The following is a 19112-nucleotide window of genomic DNA, read 5'->3' as shown; positions in this document are numbered from 1 at the left end:
GGGAAGAAGGTGGATCAAAGGGCTAAGGACTTGCAAGTAAGCATGAGACCTCTGAACCATTTCAGAGCAGGAGTGTTTGCTACACATTTGACACAATCCGAGGATGATGAAAAGGGAGAGATATTACCTGGAATCCCTCTAAAATTAGAAATTATGGGGCAAATCCATGAATAATTCCAGAGATGGACTTAAAATCTGGAATTATACACAGGTAATAGTTTATTTCCTCTTGTGATTGCCTTTTAAACTTAATGCTTTATTTTTTAAATCAGTGGTGATTTCAGAACTGAGCACCAAGTGAGGAAGATCATCAGGGGATACACCTGAGACTTTTAAGGTCATACCAGGGAGGCATCATGGATGGACAAGGATTGCAACTACCCACCCTGGACTGGCCTTGTCGGATCTTTATACCAAAAGCCAATACTTTTGCCTTTTGGTATTCCCTTGCCATTATTTAAATTGCTGGCTTAAATTGTTAATGTCTTCTGAAATCTTATTACAACATCAGCATTTGTGTTTCTCATCTAGAAAAGCAAGTCATTAAATACTCATTAGCATATACCACTCCTAGGCATATATCTGAAAGAATATAAATCTACATGGAGTAGAGATACCTGTGCAGTCAGGCTTATAGCAGCACTCTTCACAATAGCCAAACTATGGAACCAGCCTAGGTGTCCATCAACTGACAAATGGATAAAGAAAATGTGCTATATGCAGTGGAGTTTATTCAGCCATAAAGAAGAATGAAAGTGATTCCTTTCTTAATAAACTTTGCTGTCATTTTTACTACAAAGAAGAAGGAGGAGGAGACGGAGGAGGGTGAGAAGGAAAAGGAAGAGAACAAGAGAAGGAGGAGGGAGGAGAGGGGAAGGATGGAGAGGAGGAAGAAGATTGAATGAAATTATATCACTTGCAGGAAAATGAATGGAACTGGAAATCATCGTGTTAAGTGAAATAAACAAGACCTCAGAAAGACAAATATCATGTGTTCCCTCTCTCATATGTGGAATCTAGACCTCAAAAAAAAAAAAAAAAAAAAAGAATGACATGAGTGTAAAATGGAGGGACTGCTTGTGTGGGAGCTATCAGGAAGGGGGAAGGTGAAATGAGAGGGTGAAGGGGAGTGAGTATGATCAAAGTACTTCATATATAATATGAAAATAAAGTAATGAAATTGTTAAAAATTGTTTAAAAAGAGGAGAGGGAGAATAAAAAAATAATAGAGGGGGTAAATTTGATCAAGTATGTATGCATAGAAACTGTATAATTAACATATGTTAATTTTTAAAAGAAGAAAAATACTTGTTAGCAGATAACCAAATTGCCTTAACTTTTGATTCATAAGCTAGATTTCATAACCAGGACCATCCCAGACTATTACTAGGATCTAAGACAGAAGTCCATTTCCATGGGTGGTCCCAAACTCGAATTTAATTCTACTTCCACGTTAGTCTAAGGATATCAGTATGGTATTCCCTAATTTTATTTCCTTCTTTCTTTGCATATTTAATTAGGGCATTTGTGGCCTTTATCTGCTTTTTGAGTTTAGTAATTTGTTGTGACTATTTTTTCTCTATCAAAGTAAATATTCTCCTTTGCACATGATTTTGTATGCATAATTTTCTGTTCTTTTCTAAGCTCCAAACTACACAAAACATGGCTCTGTACTTGAATTGGATGCTAAATAACAGTAAAGGCAGGAGGCACAGGACAAACAGGTTTGGTGTGAGGGAGGTAAATAGGAAAGGTCAAGAGGATCCACAAAGGGGAATTCCCTGAGAAGGTGGTAACCCAAAGTAGCCATTTGATGGTAACCCAATGAAGTGGGGAGAGCCTGGTGGTAAGGAATGTAAAGAAAAGAGGTGTGGAAATGAGGAAGGGAAAATGTAAAAGACACATCTTCCAAGCTTCACAATTTTACCCAGGTCATCCCCAGAGTTAAAGTACTCCAGCTTACCCAGACTGATTTTAGCAACCCACAGATGCACAAAAAAGACTTTGGTTTGAAAAAACTAGTGATCCACTTCTGGCAGCAACTGATCATCTTAATGATAGTGTAAGGGAGCAGGTCCACATACAGTCATGGCTTTATTTCACAGTTTATAGTAACCATGTATCTGGATCCATGAATGTCTACCCAGAGCAGAATTCCTCATTTCCCACTTCACTGGGAGCCCTTCCAGGACACCTGTTACCATATTTGTTGTCCTGGCTGGTTCAGGGGCTAAGCATTTACCTTAAGATGAGCCAATCAGAGTTCCTCCTTGGAACTTTAAAATATGAGACGAGCCAGAGCAGTACTCAATTGCTTTTAGATAGTATTTGGATGTCCAGCAGCCCTGTCTACAGTCATGTTATAGACAGGACTGCTATTAATTTATGTCAACTTGACTGGGATAAGGGATGCCCAGAAAGCTAGTAAACCACTATTGGGTGTGTCTGTGAGAGTGTTTCCAGAAGAGACTGGTATTTGAATCAGTAGATTGAGTAAAGATTTCTGAGTAAAGATTTCGTCACCGGTGTGGGTGGGCATCAGCTTATCCATTAAAGACACAAAAAGTCAAAGGAAGAGCAAGTTTTCCCTCTCTCTCTTCTTGGGACATCCATCTTCTTCTGCCCTCAAATCTTAGTGGTCTCTTGGTTTTATCTTATAAATTAATAAAGAACACATTTTTCCCTAAGCTAATCTGGCTAAACTAAACTATGCTAGTCAAGTATCCTGGCTAACATAGATCACACAAGTTGGGGCTAGAACTTGAACCTCGGCTCTGGCTCCTCACTCTGCACCCCCTCTTATGCCACCCTACCTTCCTAACTATCTCTGCAAATTTAGGTCAAGCAGGGAAAAATCAGAACCACAGGAACAGTTTTACCTACCTGACCCCTAAAAACACTTGCAGGAGAGTACAGATGCCAGAGGTGAAGAAGATGGTACTGATGAGGTAGCTCTGGGTCAGGTGGTCATGCTGCAGGCACAGGTCCTTGGCCAGGATGAGTGGCACAGACACGAGGCCCCCTAGGGCCGTGAGGAAGTGCTGTGGGCAGAGAGCAGGAGAAGATGGACAGGTAGATACTGTGACTGCTGCTACACCAGCATCTCCCAAGACAAGAATGCAGCCCAAACCTCAACAGGGATGCTCTCCTATGGCCAGAGGCAACTGATCCCAGGACAGGCAAAGATCCAGGCAAATGGTGCGCACTTAGGAAGCCCTGGAGGTCAGAATCAAGGGACTGGGCTACAGGGGCAGCTGGGAACTGACATTGTGAGGAAGAAACCAAGGCAGGGACACAAATACAAGAGGCTTAGCAGACCCAAGGTGGGCCTTAAGAACAAGAACAAAAACAAACAAGAGACTCATCATTAAACAAAACATATAATGAGAACAGCCATTGACAAGGAAGATCTAAGAGTGAGTTTAGATCTGTTGGCCAAAGGCTGGTTGAACTCCCACTGAGAGGACAGAGTAGACGCAGAGTTCAGGGCAGGGTAGAATTCATAGCAGCTACAAAGGGGATCAATTAAATATAGGAGATAGATGATAGATAGATAGGGTTGCTATCTCATACATTCTGACCCAAAGCAGGAAGGTCTAAGAGAACATTCATGGGCCGTGGCCAGTTCTGTTCTGAGCCAAGCATCCTGAGAATAAAAACACTTGGAGCTGAAACAGATGGTAGGAACCACCTGATGGTAGGTGTCTCCCTGGAGCACTGGGGCAGGGGTTAAGCATTGTTAGAGCACTGTTAAAGCACTCTTCCTGATGAGCCTTTGTTGTAAGCACCTTTTATTTTTCTCTTAAATGTGCTTAAATGCTGGGGGCTGAGGAGGACTGACTCTTTTAATTGACAGCTATTACACCCATTCCTGGAGCCCTGGCTGCCTAGAGCAAAGGACTGCTGGCAAAACAGCTGGACCGCTCACAGGCACTGCTTTGAACTCAAAGCATGACCCGCTTCTGAAGGCACTGCCCCAGCAAACAGCTTACACAAGATTTTGCCACCACAGCAGTCACTTCTACCCAGGCTAAAGGGGGAGCACTTCCCTCCCCTGGTGGCCCAGCAGAAGAATTGTGACTGGTGCAAACACAGTCCTTATTTGTATGTGGGGACTGCAATGGTTGGTACAAACACAACTCTTCATTTGCATGAGGGGACTGCCATGATTAGTGCAGATACCCTTGTCACAGCCCTTTCTGGCTATGTAAGCTGCTTGCTTAGCTCACTTTGTGAATAGCTGGGAGACTCCCCCTGGGCTGCCCCTTCGTGTTGCAGCAGAAGGTCCAATAAAAACTTCCCTTGGGTGTTTCTTGCCTATATCGATCACCAACTAGAGCAGCTAAGCTGGTAACGTGAAGAAAAGAAGAAGAGAATGAATGATGGAGGCAGGATGAATATCAGCTGGGGTCTCGCCCTTGCAGCAGAGCAGCAGCAACCGGCAAGTGGCTCCCAAGGTAGCAGCAGCACCTGGCCAAAGGTGATGACAAGGCCAACAGCAGGGAAAGTGAAACGGACATCAGTGGGCAGCAGTGAAAGTAATACTGACAATGGCAGATCAGTGTCACTCCCTCCTATATACCTGCCAAGCCAGGAAAGAGCTGTAGCACTTCAGGCCTAACCTGGAACCCCGTGCCTCTGCCCTAGTTGTCAAGGGCTTCAGCATGACACCCTAGTTGTGGCTGCTGCCCTAGCTGTCAAAGTCCCAAGGTCCACTGCCACTGCCCATGATTATCCACAGCTTGCAAATACCTGCAAAGGGCCAGGAATATATGAAGGAGTTTCTCCTCACCTACCCACAATTTCTATCTGGGTGGAGCAAATGCATCCCAGCCTGCTAGTCTGTGCCACTTGCTCTCTTCTTTGCTCCAATACAACCTGTTCTCTGATAACTTGTCATGTCTCACTGGCATGTCCACATTGCTTTGTGTACCTGGTGCTAATAAAGTTCCTCTGATTTGCTGCCAATCAGAGGAGCAAATGTACTACATTTACACAGTAGTATAGGCCTACACCTCACCCCACAAGAACATGGCATAAATCAAGCCAGAATAGGCAGACTTGGTTTGCCTTGGTTTGAAAAAGTTAGCTTCTGAGCCAGTCGAGACAGTAAAAAATGGAAGGGAGGGAGAGTAGGAGGAAGAACGAGCGAGAGAGGGAGGTAACGAGGAAGGGAAGGAGAGGGCCAGTGCCATGAAGAGTTGCCATTAAGGTGCCATTATGGTAGAATTTGGCTGCAAGATCCAGAATACTGATCCTGCCTTGTCCCAACCACTCCTCTTCCCCACAACTCTGAGTGAGACCTACAAATAAAGTAAGGCAAATTATGTTCTTATTTCTTTGGGACTTTGATTCCAAACTTCAAAAGTGAGCTAAATTGGACCAAAGGAAAGGTCTAATTTTCTTAAGAAAATTAAACCAAAAAATATCCATATATGGCACAGGCCTACCTTTTCAGGCCCCATCCAGGGAAGAGAGTGAGAGAAAATGTTTAAGAAGCATGTCCCACTGCATAAGGTAGGTAAGGCCAGGGCCCCCAGGAAAACCCTGGGCCAGCACCCCTGGGGATAGAGAGCCCTATGTCTCTCCAGCCATACAGGTGAAATAGTGGAAGAAGGAAATTGGAAGTGAAATAAAGAACAGGATCTTCTTTAAGAGGCAGTTCCATTTCCTGTCATCACATGGAGCCAGGTTTCAAAGGGACCAGTCAACCAGTGGATTATCCACTGAGGTTAATCCCTGCAGTGAGTGTTCTGGGATAATTCAACCAATGTTATAAGCACTGCTCTTTGACAGAAGAGTAGGGGAATGAGATGTGTGCTGGAGGCAAGGAAGACTGAACTCTAACAAAAGACAAAGTCCCCCACTTTGTTCTTTTGACAGTTACAATAGACAAATGACGGTCAACGGGGGTTGGTTGCCCCCTTAAGAAGGAAGACATAGGAGGGTTTTTAGAGAAGAAATGCCTATGAATTTGTGGGTACTTTGATAATCTTACCATTGCTTCTTTAGCCCCTTGAGATAAATGGCATGAGTTCAGTCCTTCATAGCCTCTTATAAGAGCTTTTTTGACTCACCTGCTAGGTCAATTCAGGCCACAATATTCCTAGGACAAGAATCCCCCAGTGTATTACTTCCTATTTCTTCTGTTGCCCAGAAACATTGGCTTACCAAACTTAATCAGGACTAATGCCCTCCTGTTATCAAATGAACCTCTTGATCTTACAGAACAGGAGGCATTTGGAGGAAACTAAATTCAAAAGGGAAACTTCTATTGGCAAGGCTTGCCCCAAGGAAGTTACTTAGCCTAGTACCTTCTGGCTTTCTAGGGGCTTATCCAGTGGACCTGTAACCAAGCGTGACCCCACCCAAGAAAACAGTGGAGCCAGGTGTGGTGGTGCACAACTGTAATCCAAGCAGGAGGCAGAAGCAGAAGGATTGTGAGTTCCATGCCAGCCTGGGCAAAGTTAGCAACACCCTATCTCAAAAAGAAAATTAAAGCATGAAGTCCTGGGTTAAATCTCTAGGTGCGGGGTGGAGGGGGGGGAAGACAGAGAGAGAGAGAGAGAGAGGAGAGATAGAGAGAGAGAATGAACAGCAGACCAGTCAGTGTCCTTGATATGACCAGTCAGTTTAGCATGAGGGGGAATTCTTTTCTAAAAATATATCTCCATCCCCAAATACCTAGAAAGAAAGAAACTGAAGGATCTTGGGTTCCTCTAGAGTTCAACAGGATGCTACATCAGCAACTGAAGTTGATTTTGACTAATTTGATCTTTGACTTTTGAAGCAGAGCCTCTTTGGAACCAGTGCTTGTTGGGGAGCATTACCTGAATCCCCAAGAAGATGCAGAGATACCATGGTGGGATGTCCAAGATGTCATAGGCCAGTCGGCTGCTGCTGGGACTCTCAGGCTGCCCATCATTCCTCTTGCCTTGGTCAACAGGGTGGGAATTGAACACACCATCATCCCTCTGCTGGGAACAAGAGAAGTACACATCTGGGCACCTAAGAGGAGTCAAGTCTACTTCCTGACTTCAGGTGGGTAGTAGGCTAGCCTTCCTGAGGCAAGAGGCTGTGGAACAGGGATAACTGTCAGCCAGCTGAGGACTGAAGGTCCAGACACAAAAGACCAGTGATTTCCTGTGCTGTATGTTTGCATCTGGGCCTCTTGCCTATGAAGTCTGGGGCTATGGAAGGGGGGATCGTGTCTTACCCAAAGCTACGGCAGAGAGAGAGGCTTGTGGGGAGAAGATGCATAGGTCAGAAAATAGTTGGGTTTCTCTCATAATCCTTTGCATGTGCTTCTGAGGGGTGGCGGGGGAGAGCTGTGCTTACATCTGGCAAAGCCGTCCTCATGACATGTCTACACTAATGGATGGGTCCCTTCTTCATTTCTTTTCCTCGTTTTTAACTCCCAGGATGCATCAAATGTGCCTTTCTTTGCTTTGTCATGCTGGCTCCTAGTGTGCTCAATGTAGACTAGATGAATGACTGTAGCATATCAATGTAAATGAGTGCAGTGCCTACAGAATGGTCTAGAGTCAATAGCTAGCTTGTATCCCTAACAAGTTAACACAGATTAATTTGAAATTATAGACTTTCACTCCAGCTTCTTAACTTACTAACCTTGAACAAATTATTATTTCTTATCTGTATAAAAGAGATAGCACCACCCACATAGTTGAGAAAATTGATTGCAGTATGAAAGGAAAAGTCCAGGGCATGGCGTGGTCTAATTGCCCAATACATATTAACTGTTAAAATTACTGGACCTCCATAAAAGAACTCTGGCCTATGCCAGGGCCGACATTTGAGCCTGGTTGTAGGTAAGAGGAACATGAAAGCGTTGTCTCTGGTGTGACCAGAAGGTGGCAAACACTAGCATGAAAATCATAGTGTGGGACCCAGGGGGGGGTTGTGGGCCCAGCCAGACTACAGAGGGCAGGTTCTGTACAGTGGCACAGCCAGGGCTGCCCTAGAGTAGGAAGATGGCAGGGAGACAGCTCTTGAAAGGCTCTTGGCTATCCACTCCCACACCCACCTCCATGCTTAAGTATCTCATATTCCCGCCTCACAGAACAGCTTCAGGACCAGGGCCACATCTACGACACTCACGAGCAAGTATCAAACACTTTGACTTTATGGGCTCCTTCCATCACAGGAAAAAAATATCCAAAAATATATTTCTGTGCTAATTAGTATAAAGATGAATGTATTAACATGTTAAAACATTTCCTTTTTCCTTAAAGTATATTTTTTTCTCATTTTATTTTATTTATTTATTTTGCAATGCTGGGCATCACACCCATAACCAAGCCTCACATATGCTAGGTAAGTGCTCTGCTATAGAGTTAGATTCCCAGCCCTTTCCACCTATTTTTAAAAGAAATGAAAACACCCTCATGGGCCTTTAAAAGTACTAAAGACACAGGTACTGTGCCTATGCTAATTAATCAATCAGTGGTTTCCCTCTGGAGAAGGAGGAGATGGGATAGTAGTCATCACCTGCTTAGATGTAGAAAGAGGAAAGAAAGTCACCGGATCAAAAACTGGGTTGTTCTACTCTAGGCCAGCACTACCCCTGGGGAACATTATACAGTAGCCCCCCCTCCTTACCCAAGATCTCCTTTTCCAAGGTTTCAATTATCTAAGGTCACCCATAGCCTGAAAATATCAAATGGAAAATTGCATAAATAAACAATAAAAATATTCATAAGTTTTAAATTGCGTGCCATTCTAAGGCATGTGATAAAAATCTCATACTGCCACTCCACTCTGCCTTAAAAGGGAATTATCCCTTCATCCAGCATATCCGTGCTATATATGCTACCCTCCTGATAGGCACTAGTGACTATCCCACTTCTCAGATCAACTATCTTAGAATCACAGGACTTGAGGTCAAGTAACCCTTATTTACTTAATAATGGTCCCTAAGCACAAGAGTAGTGATGAAAAGGGGCTCTGCGTGTGACAGGGCGGGTGGTAGCTGTTGTGTGTACTGTTATGTTTGGTAGCATTCCTGGCCTCTCTGCACACTAGACGCCGGTAGTATCCACTTCCTGCCTCTTAACTGCGATAACCAAAAATGTTTCCAGCCACTGCCAAATGACCCCTGAGGGCCAAATCACCCCCAGCTAGGAACCTCTGTTGTAAGAGCATTAATTCATTCTCCAAAGAAACTCTAACTCAATTGCAGTGCTTGCTGAAGGTGATGGCGCAGGCCCCATGTCCTGTGTGGAGGTATAGGAAGCCAGTCCTTCTCTTCCAGGGACATGTCGAATACTGACAAGCACTCATCCTGGTTCATGGTTGTAAGTCTCCAGTCACTGGTAATGGAAAAAGCCCATTGTGGCACATCATGGGAGCCCTGAACCAAGGCTGAGGTCCAAGTTTGCCAATATGAGGTCTAGTGAGCCAGCCTCAGCACAGCTCTGCAGAACCATTTTATTCTCATACAAAACAGCATTTGCTCATTAACATTAGGTCCTAAAACATAAATGAAAGAATTTTGTCTCAGCTCATCTATTTAGTGATCACTTGGCTGCTTCAGGAAGCCTTCCCTGACCTCACCATGCCCCTCCAGCTCAGACTAAACAAGGTCTCCCCTATCTAGGCACTCCTATAACCCAAGAGTGTATTTAGCACAGCTAAAGACACCCAGACTGTCATCAACTGTTTCCTTATCACAAAGACCCTGAAGTCCCATCACTTCTCCATCTCCATCCCTAGCACGTAGTCGGTTGCTCATTGAGCCAATGAAATGAATGAATTAATGAATCAATGAGTGACTATGGAGAAGTCTTCTAATTCTTTTAAAAAAAAAACCAAATCCCTACTTTTAATCGATTGAAACTCTTTTGAACCATCCCACCTATCCTTACTTCTGGAAAGAAGATGTATTGATATTAATCAGTCCTTGGGTCACACATGAAAGAAGTGCATTCTTCCTAAAGGGGTCAAAGCTGGGCCAAAGACAAGACTGGAAGCTGCTGGAGAGACTGCTAAGCTTCTGGACATTTCTCACAAGGTTATAGTAAGTGTATGGAAGAATCTGTGAGGGATAGCAGAGGAAAAAAAATAAAACAGAAAAGAGGAGCAGGGTGGTGGGGAAGAGAGAGAGACAACATGAGTGAGAGACACTGTTTGAGTGATTGGTTCTGGGTTGGAAAGTCAGAGAAGTGCCTGCAGAAGAGAGTGGACAGAAAAGCTTCTCAGATGAGGTTGGAGATATACCCCATGGCAGGTGATGTCAGAACCTGGGGAGAATCCCAGGAGAACCCCTTCCTGGGAGAAGCTGTGCATGTGACTCCTACTGCAGCAGAAAAAGCTGTGAGTCCCTCCTGGAGGAAGAATGAATTCTTCGTGAAGCAGCCTGACAATGAGCAACTGTGAGAGAAGAGGAGCCCTACTTTTCTGCTTGGAGGTAAGTCTCTCAACTCAATATGTGATTCAACAGGAGACTTGATCTAAAGAGGGGTTTGGATGATGCTTGGGATTTCTTAGGACTTTACAGTTTGCAAAGAGTTTCCAGTGCATCTTCTTGTTTGGGGCTCACCATCATCTTATTGTCCTCCATTGACAGACGAAGGGACAGAGACTCCAGGAAGTCACAGGATGTCCAGTGCAGTTGCCTGCAACTGAGGCCCTGTGCATACAGGGAAAGGCCTCCATTTCCCAGGAACAGACAAGCGGAGTAGAAGGAGGCATACAGCAAGTGCAGCAGTGATCCTGGGGAGAAGGTCGCCCCTTTTACAACATCTGTTTTCCACACAGCTATCTGCCTGGATCATTTCCTAACACTCCTGTTCACCTGGCACTCACCATTGTGGCTGTCCAGCTTCCTCCACACATGGCCTCAATGAACCTGCCTCAGCACTCTTGCTTGCCCTGGGCCCCCTGCTCAATCCCCACTGAAAAGGAGAGGCCTAAGTGCCCAGACCCCCATTCTCCAGTTTGCCTCATGAAAGCCCCAAATCTGGGAAACACCACAAGTCCTCAGGAAATGGAGCCTTCAACTTATTTCCCCCATTTATTTTTTTCCTTCGAGAGATGTGGCAGAAAGAATCCTCAGGTAAAGACAGGTAAGAGGTTTTCTCTCAGGATCCCTCAGTTTCTCAGAGGTGACTACTTGGCACTCTGCCAAGAGGCTGAGCAGAGTAGGCAGAGCCCAGTAGCGGCTGTAGAGAAGAGTCCAAGAGCCTAGTCCAGATTTCTGGGTGTCCCCTGTCCCCAGAAACCTGGACCTGGTTAGTGCTGTAGCTCTGGCCTGATGGAGAGAGGTCTCTTTACCACTGCAGAGGGCAGAGGCAAGAACAGAGGATCTCCACTCATTACTCTCTGTTATTTTTAGGTGACCAAAATAGGTTGGAAAGGTGGTAGGGCAAGGCTCAGGGGCTAGATGGAGAGCCCTCCAGGTGGGTTACTGTGGCTTGATTTCTCTGGGCCTCAGATTCATTGCCTGAAAAGTAGAAACAGAAGTGCCTGTCGCACTGGATTTTTAAGGAAGCAAACAGAGCACACATAGAGTCTAAGCCATCCTGGCTGTCTAGAAAATTTACTTTGCTCTCTATCTTGCTCTCCTCCCTTTCCTTTTACTCAGATTCAGAGAAGGCTTCTGAAAAGAAAGCCTAAGGCTGGGGAACCTGGAAAGCAACATTTAGATGTTTCTCTACAGAGACCACCAGTAAGTAGAGGCAAAGCAAATCAGGTGGACTGCTTTTATTGTCAGGAAACCCAGCCATCCACCTCTTCCCTGTTCCTTTGTATTAGTCACAGTTCAGGGCTCAGGAAATATCTGGGGTGGTGGTGACCTGTGCTACCAGGTTCCCAGGGAGTGAAGGTTGGAGGTAGGAAAGGAGCTACCATTCCTGGATGAGACTCTGAACCTAATCTAAAAGAATGGGGCCTCCCCCAGCCTCCTACCTGCTCCCTGCTCCCACCAGCACTCACCAGGCAGGTGGAGAACTCACAGCTGGTGATGGCAGAGCTCATGGCAATGTGGGGTCTTCTTCTGGCTTCCCCTGGGGAAGCAGGACAGGAGAAGAGGTGACTGCTTTAAGAGAGGAAGATTAACTTCTTAACTCTGACTCAACACAGAGGGCGGGTCTGGGAGGGAGGTGTCGGCAGACACTACTTGTTAGCCCGCAGGGGACCAAGGTGCATTCAACTGTGACAAAACTTCCTAATTCAGTGAGTTCCCAGAGAAGTGAATGATCCCTGTGACACTAAGGAAACAAATTAGAGCACTGCCTGTCAGGGTATGGTGTGAGAGCATTTTCAGGAAACCAGGTGCCAGGAGCAGGAGGCGAGGTGGGTGAGGATGAGGCTCTGCACTGCATATGGAGGTTTCTCAGTTTTCTAAGCTGAAAACTGATTGAGCTGGGACGGAAATCATTGCAAAGACAACCCAACCAGCGTGTGCCTGAGATGTGTGGATAACACGATTGATAAGGGCAGAGGTATTACTCCCTGTTCCAGAGCAGATGTTAAGGCGTATGACTTTACAGGGCTCAGGTGAGAACCTGAGGAAACAGTGCTTCCAATCCTTGGATCCTGTCTCCTTAAGTCTCAGAAATGCCCATGGCCTGCTTTTTGAGAGAAAAATTCAGCAAGGCAGACTTCTGCTGTTATTCTGCACATGGTCATGAAAAGCCCTCTTCAAAACTCTTAATAAGCCGTATCCCCATGGAATCCAAAACAAGCCAAGTTACAGCTACTCATGATGTTCTGGAATAGGTTCACTCAGAAAACACAGAGAAGGACTCCCAGAAAAGTCAATAGGGGTTAGCCAAGAGGAAACCCCAAAAATGAAATGTTTGAAAAAGGAGGAGACAGACCTGGCTTGGGCTGTGATAGAAAAGCCAAGATCAGAGGAAAATCAAAAGCCACTAAGTAGCCAGCCTTTACTGAATACTTAACTACATGCTCTGCACTACACCTGAAGAGTGTATTTCTGGAACCTTTCCCATTCTTCTGCCTCAAGCCCTTTCTTTGGTCCTCTCACTCTCTCTCACATATTTTTTTGTAAGAGCCCTGTGTGCACTCACCCTTTGACTTGTGTCACCTTGCTCACTAGCTCTGATAAGGAGCCAAGCTGAAGCCTCTCCTTTTTCTCCACCATCTGTCTCTCTGAAGTTACACACACACACATACACACACAGTTACTTTCACAGACTTGGCCTGGCCTGGCTTTTTCCACCATCTCTCATCCTACAGCCAATGTGGTCTTGTTGTTACTCAACTTTCCATCACTGTGACAAAATTTCACCTGAAATAATCAACTTATAAGGAGGAAAGATTTATTTTGGCTCATGTTTTCAGAGGTTTCAGTCCATGGTTACTTGGCCCTGTTGCCTCTGGGCCTGTGGTGAGAACATTATGGTAGGAACACATGGCTGAGGAAACTATGCACTTCATGGCAGATGAGAAATAAAAAGTGAGAGGAAGAGGCTTGAGATCCCAACATCCCCTTCAGGGGATGCCTCCAACGAACGACCACTTCCTTCCTTCCATCCTGATCTCAGGTACCACCTCTTAACAGTTCCACTACCTCCTCACAGCACAGCAGGCTGGGGCCAAGCCTTTAGTATATGGGCCTATGGGGGACATTTAAGATCCAAACCAAAACTCTCCCATAGAACAGCTGCCCCAACTGGTGCCCTCATCCCTCCACCCCCCGACCTCTTCTGGAATGACCCTGCCACAATGTGTGCAGATACATTCCACACAATTGTATGTGCTTAGTTGGAGTCTTGTGTTGCCAGTTATAGAAATCTAGTTCTAGTAGTTAGCTCAATTAACAAGAGGGATTTGTTTTAAGAGTATGTGGTCTCTGTGTCCATGATCTTTCTTTCAAACACTTGAAGGAATCAAAATGCTCCCATTACATTTTCCTGTGTGCAATGGACTGAATGTTTGGATCCCCTCCCAAAGAAAAATTCATGTTGCAATCCTAACCCACAATGTGATGACATTAAGAAGTGGGGCCATTAGGATGTGATGACATTAAGAAGTGGGGTCATAAGGCTTACAGCTGTCACAAATGTGATTAGGTCATTTATAAGAGACCCCAGAGAGCTCCCTCATTGTCTTTCTACCATGTGAGGTTATAAGAAGTCCGTAGTCTGTGTCACAAAATAACTGTTTTAGAGCTATCTGTTCAAGCCAGATGAAATCATGGGTAGGTGAGAAACTCCTTCAGTTATCCCAGGCCCTCAGTGAGCATTTGCAAGCTGCAGAAGTGGGGATCTGGGCATCAGGTGTTGGGCAGAGCGCCAAAGTATTACAGCTCTTTCGTACCTCCAGGCATCTCCATGGTGGGAGACATCAGTCTGCCACTTCTGATTAGCCCATGTCAGTTTCACTTTCTGTGTGGTTCTAGCTGGCCAATGCCACTCCTGCCCATGGCCCCCACTACTATGAGAACCTCTTGCTGGCTCACTGCCGCTCTCACTGCACTGCCATTCTCACTGCTGCTCTTCTGTTCATGTTACCCCCTCAGCCACTCTACTAATGATAAGAATCAAAAGTAGGCAAGGCAGATCTCTCAAGAAAAGCCTTTATTCTACCTTCTGCCTCAGTGCCAGGGGTCAGTGCAGAAGGCTGTCTCCCAGCAGTTCACAAAGTGAGCTAAGCAGTCTGCTTATATATCCAGAAGGAGTTGTGACAAGAGTGTCTACACCAATCATGGCAGTCCCTCATCCAAATGAAGGACTGGGTTTGCACCAGGCACAGGTTTCCTGGGCCACCAGGAAGTATTCCCCCTTCTGCCCTGGGTGGAAATGGCTCCAGGATTATCTAGAGTTCACAGATGCTTATGGTGGCAAAAAGGCTGGTGCAAGCTGGGTCCAGGGGCTCACACCTATAATCCTAGCTCCTTGGGGACTGAGGTCAGGAGGACTGAGTTTGAGGCCAGCCTGAGCAAATAGTTTGTGAGACCCCATCTCCAAAATAAGCAGAACAAAATGTACTGGAGGTGTGGTTCAAGAGGTAGAATGACTGTTTTGCAAGCACAAAGTCCTAGTTCAAACTCCAGTTTCACTGGAAAAAACAAAAACAAAAATCGCTGGTACACGATGTTTGCTGGGGTAGTGCCTTCAGGAACTGTGGTTGTGTTTTAAATTCAAAGTGACCAGTGCTGGCATGAGGGCAGTCTAGCTGCCTGACTGGCAGTCCTTTTCTCAAGGCAGCAAGGGTTCCAGGATCACAGGAAAGGCTCTGACAGCTATGAATTAAGGAGTTAAGTCCCCCGCTCCCAATATTTCAGTACATTTATAGGACAAATATGCTTCAAAAAGGTACTTACAACAAAGGCTTATTAGTAAGAGCACTTTAACAGTACTTAACAGTATTCTAAAAATATTTAACTCCTGCCCAGTGAGAGATGAGTCCCTACAATCTGTCTCATTTCTGCCTCAGATACTTTATTCTCCTCAATCTGAAGGAATCACAGGCAAGGTCTCTTTAGGGTCATTGTCCCTAGGGTTCCCTAGAAGTATGAAAGTCTCTGAGTGATTGTTCTAAATTTCTTTCAGGACCCAGCTCTCTCTCAGGTGTAATGACTGGAAACCTTGCTATATTGTCAGGTTGGCATGAAATTGTTGAAGTGTGGAAGATACACACTGTTAGGGCATTTAGAAATATAGTCAAAAGAATCAGGAGGAGTAGGATTATTACTTACTGGGCTGAACAAGAAAGGGAGCAGACAAGACTGAGTAGGGCAACTTCATGGTATTTGGGTCTGGCCCCGGGACTACTAATAATCCATCAGCACAAATCTCCCTACAGCTGCCCGAGTGTCAGGCTATCTTCAGGTTGATGTACTTCCAGATCCAAATCACCAAGAACTGTCCGTATTCACACAAAGAGTTGGTTCTTGACTTGTGCATTGTACCTTTGTACACTTTGAGGAGATCACAATGAAGGCTCTCATTGCAAAATCTTGTCATTGTAAAGTGCTTTATCTGTTTAATAGGATTTAAGTCTGTCCTGAGTTAAAACTGGTTTCTCTCTAGGAGAGTATATTATATCAGCTTCCTCAAATGACCCCAACAATTAAGGTCTCCTTAAGCCACTTTTCAGTGATGTTTTGAAAGAAACCAATTCTAAAAATATTCCTCTTCAGTTTTTGGGCTTGACCAAAGTGGAAATAAACCAGCTACAATGACTTCTGATTATACTGTTCCTGGTGATATTGCCCAGAAAGAAATGGCAAAAATGCCCACAGTAATTTTAGAGATACTAACCACTGAGTTTTTCAGTGCATTGGGCCAGGTCAGGGAGCTCTGGGGCAATAGTTCTTCAGCTCCATTGTTCAAGGCTGCCTGTTTAGCAGTTTTATCAGCCAGGTAACCTCCCTGGCTTTTAAGGGAAGTATCCTTTTGGTGATCAAAAAGTATCCTTTTTGTGATAGACGATTGCCACCTCCTAGGGTACATCATTACTTTAAGAAAAACAGCAATAATTCTCTATACTTTACAGGAATTAGCTGTTAGTAACTCTCCCTTCCTTCTGCTTGGACACGTGGGTATGCAGCACCCATACCCAGAATTAATGTAACCATTTGACCTTTTATGCTGCCTCAGCTGTGAGGCTTTAGCTAGAACACTAAACTCAACTTTCTGGGATGAGGTTTGTGTTGGAAGAAGCTTAGCATACATCCTGGAGGCTCACTGGGGCAAGTAGAAGAGGTTTCCTGTAACAATCTTTGTTCTATCCCCTTTTCCAAGATGGCATTTCTTTACCCCTTTACCCTAATCTCATTGTCTTTTTCCCACTTCTATTAATTTACAAGCTAGTCAGTACCTTGATACCTGTGACCCTCTTCTAACTTTGTCTACTTGCCATTTTAAACTGCAATTTCCTACACATGCTGATGATTCAACTTGGAGATTCCCACTGATGGGGGTCTTAGGATCATCCTAGGTATTTTTGAGATAAAAGCTGAGGCCCACTGGCCTGGCAAGTGGCTGTTCACTTATTGTCGTTGGTGACGCTTTGCTTTCAGGTGTTTTCATCACACAGCATAGTGGTCAAGAATCACTGCTAGCCAGACTAGAACTTGGCTTCCTCCAACACACCTAGTTTTTTTTTGTTAAATTTACTCAGCTGGTCTTTTACATCGCACTTATTTTTCAACAATGAGCTCCATTGTGTTTAGACCTTTGTATTGCCTTTAAATTAACCTGAGACTTTTTCTTAACTGCACACTTTCTTTTTTAATAGTATTTTATTTGAAGCATTCTTCTTTTCTTTTCTTTTTTTTTTTGTTGGCAGTACTGGGGTTTGAACTCAGGACTTCACACTTGCTAGGCAGTCATGCTACCACTTGAGCCGCTCCACCAGTCCAGCTTTTTTTTTTTAATTGACAGTACTGGGATTTGAATACAGGGCCTTGCACTTGCTAGGCAAACATTCTACCACAGGAGCCATATTCCCAGCAATGGCACACTTTCCATTCTTCCTTTTTCCAGCCATCTATCACAAATACACATGCACCAGATCCAGCAGGTAATAGGTAATTTCTTTTGAGTTGGCTTTCATTTTGGGGGGGGGGGAGGGGCAGTACTAGTGTTTGAATTCAGGGCCTGTGCTTACTAGATAGGTGATCTACCACTTGAGCTATGCCCCCAGCCCTAAAACCAGATAATTTCTGATGGAGTCTTTACATCCTAGCTTCTGGATATACTTCCCTGCCAGGTGTTCAAGACCAAGTAGGTGGCCTTATGTTGGCAATATCAACCCTTTCTTCCTACTCCTGAGGTCAGCCTTGGTTCCTTTAGGGGTCACTTCTAGGGCCTTATGAGGGGCTCTTGGCTCCTAGCCAAATGGGAAATTGAATGACTCACCTGAGTTACAGGGTCCTTCTCTTCTGGCTGAACTTAGAGTAAGAGGGACAAATGCTGCTGATCCTCCTGGCTCTCTTTATCTTCTTCATCTTGGCCTCTAAGTCGCGGTTGCTTAATACCCAGAAGTTCAGCTCTACCAGTCTGGAGTTCATCATTAAACTTGATCTTATCTGCTCCATAGGTGAGGGTTAGTATCTAGTTCTTTACGAATTACCAGGCTTTAAGAGGAACTAATTTGAACTCTAGAGCAGTTTAGTCTTATTAGAAAACTGTATGTCAGGGCACTTACTGGCTTCTCTATGAAGGTGATGGCAAATGCTTCTGAGAAGAGCCAAAACTGGGGCTGGAAAAAGACTTAGAACATCTATGGTTAATAATTTGACAATTTAGCTATTTCCATTGTATACAGTACTTAGAGATAACGATCACTTTGGGACCATCAGATCTCTGGTGTATTAAAACCTGTAAATAATTTTCCCTTCAATTTTTGCCAACAAACTATTTCCTTTTGCAAATTTACCCTTCACTGACCTTCTGCAACTTTACTTAAACCTCCTGATTTTTGCTTTTTTTTTAGTCATCCAGTCATGGGACAGAAATCTTTCTTTATCAAATCCTTTCTAATCCATAAGCATTCTTTCTTCCCTTTGAGCTGCTTAATCAAAACATGCCCCTATTACTCAAATTTTCTCTGCCTGCTTCTTTTCCCACATACTGGTTCCTTTCTGCCTTGTTTCCTTTAAAATTTGAAGGAAATTGTTACAAAATTACTCTTCCTTCCAATAAATACTTTTCCAGTTACTTGAGTTTTCTTATTGTACCTTTTTGCACTAATTAAGTTTTAATCCCTTTAAAGGACCCAAATATGTTGTATTCTGAAATACCCAGCATATTTATGGCTAGCCACTTTTCCACTAGAGACACAATACTGATTGGCCGGTAACCCAGGAATAAATTTACCAACAAATTTAGATTAGTTCATCTACCAAAGATTTGCCTAAGTCACATGAACCATAAAACATTTGGGCTAATAGTCTTAATTTTTTGTGATTTCTCACCTATCTGTAGCCAATTACAATAGAATTCCCTGGGGAATTGTATCATGTAGATACAGCGTATAATAGTATGGGAGGGAGGCACATAGGAAGGGGAGGACACAGAACCTAGGGAAAGCCAGAGGACTCACTAACTATGGATAAAACTGAAATAAAATGGTTCAGGCATCTGCTTTTTCCTACATGGAGGGAACCTTGTTTGGCAGTC

The 19112-nt window shown here is 44.3% G+C and overlaps 1 protein-coding gene across 2 annotated transcripts in view; it reads right to left on the bottom strand.

Moving 5' to 3' along the window:
* LOC109698595 (solute carrier family 23 member 1-like) overlaps nucleotides 1-12109 on the bottom strand; it is a 43056-nt gene extending 30947 nt beyond the window's left edge. For both annotated transcript variants that reach the window (XM_074062459.1, XM_074062466.1), the window contains exons 1-3: nucleotides 11953-12109; nucleotides 6831-6977; nucleotides 2884-3041 (exon numbers count right to left, since the gene is read on the bottom strand). In XM_074062459.1, coding sequence (XP_073918560.1) covers nucleotides 2884-3041; nucleotides 6831-6977; nucleotides 11953-11994 — 347 coding nt within the window. In that variant the 5' untranslated portion in view covers nucleotides 11995-12109. The remainder of the gene's footprint in view (nucleotides 1-2883; nucleotides 3042-6830; nucleotides 6978-11952) is intronic.
* Between the last annotated feature and the right edge of the window lie 7003 nt (nucleotides 12110-19112).

The sequence above is a fragment of the Castor canadensis genome, chromosome 2 (assembly GCF_047511655.1).
Source record: "Castor canadensis chromosome 2, mCasCan1.hap1v2, whole genome shotgun sequence".
NCBI lineage: Eukaryota > Metazoa > Chordata > Mammalia > Rodentia > Castoridae > Castor > Castor canadensis.
This window is presented reverse-complemented; position numbering and strand designations above follow the sequence as displayed.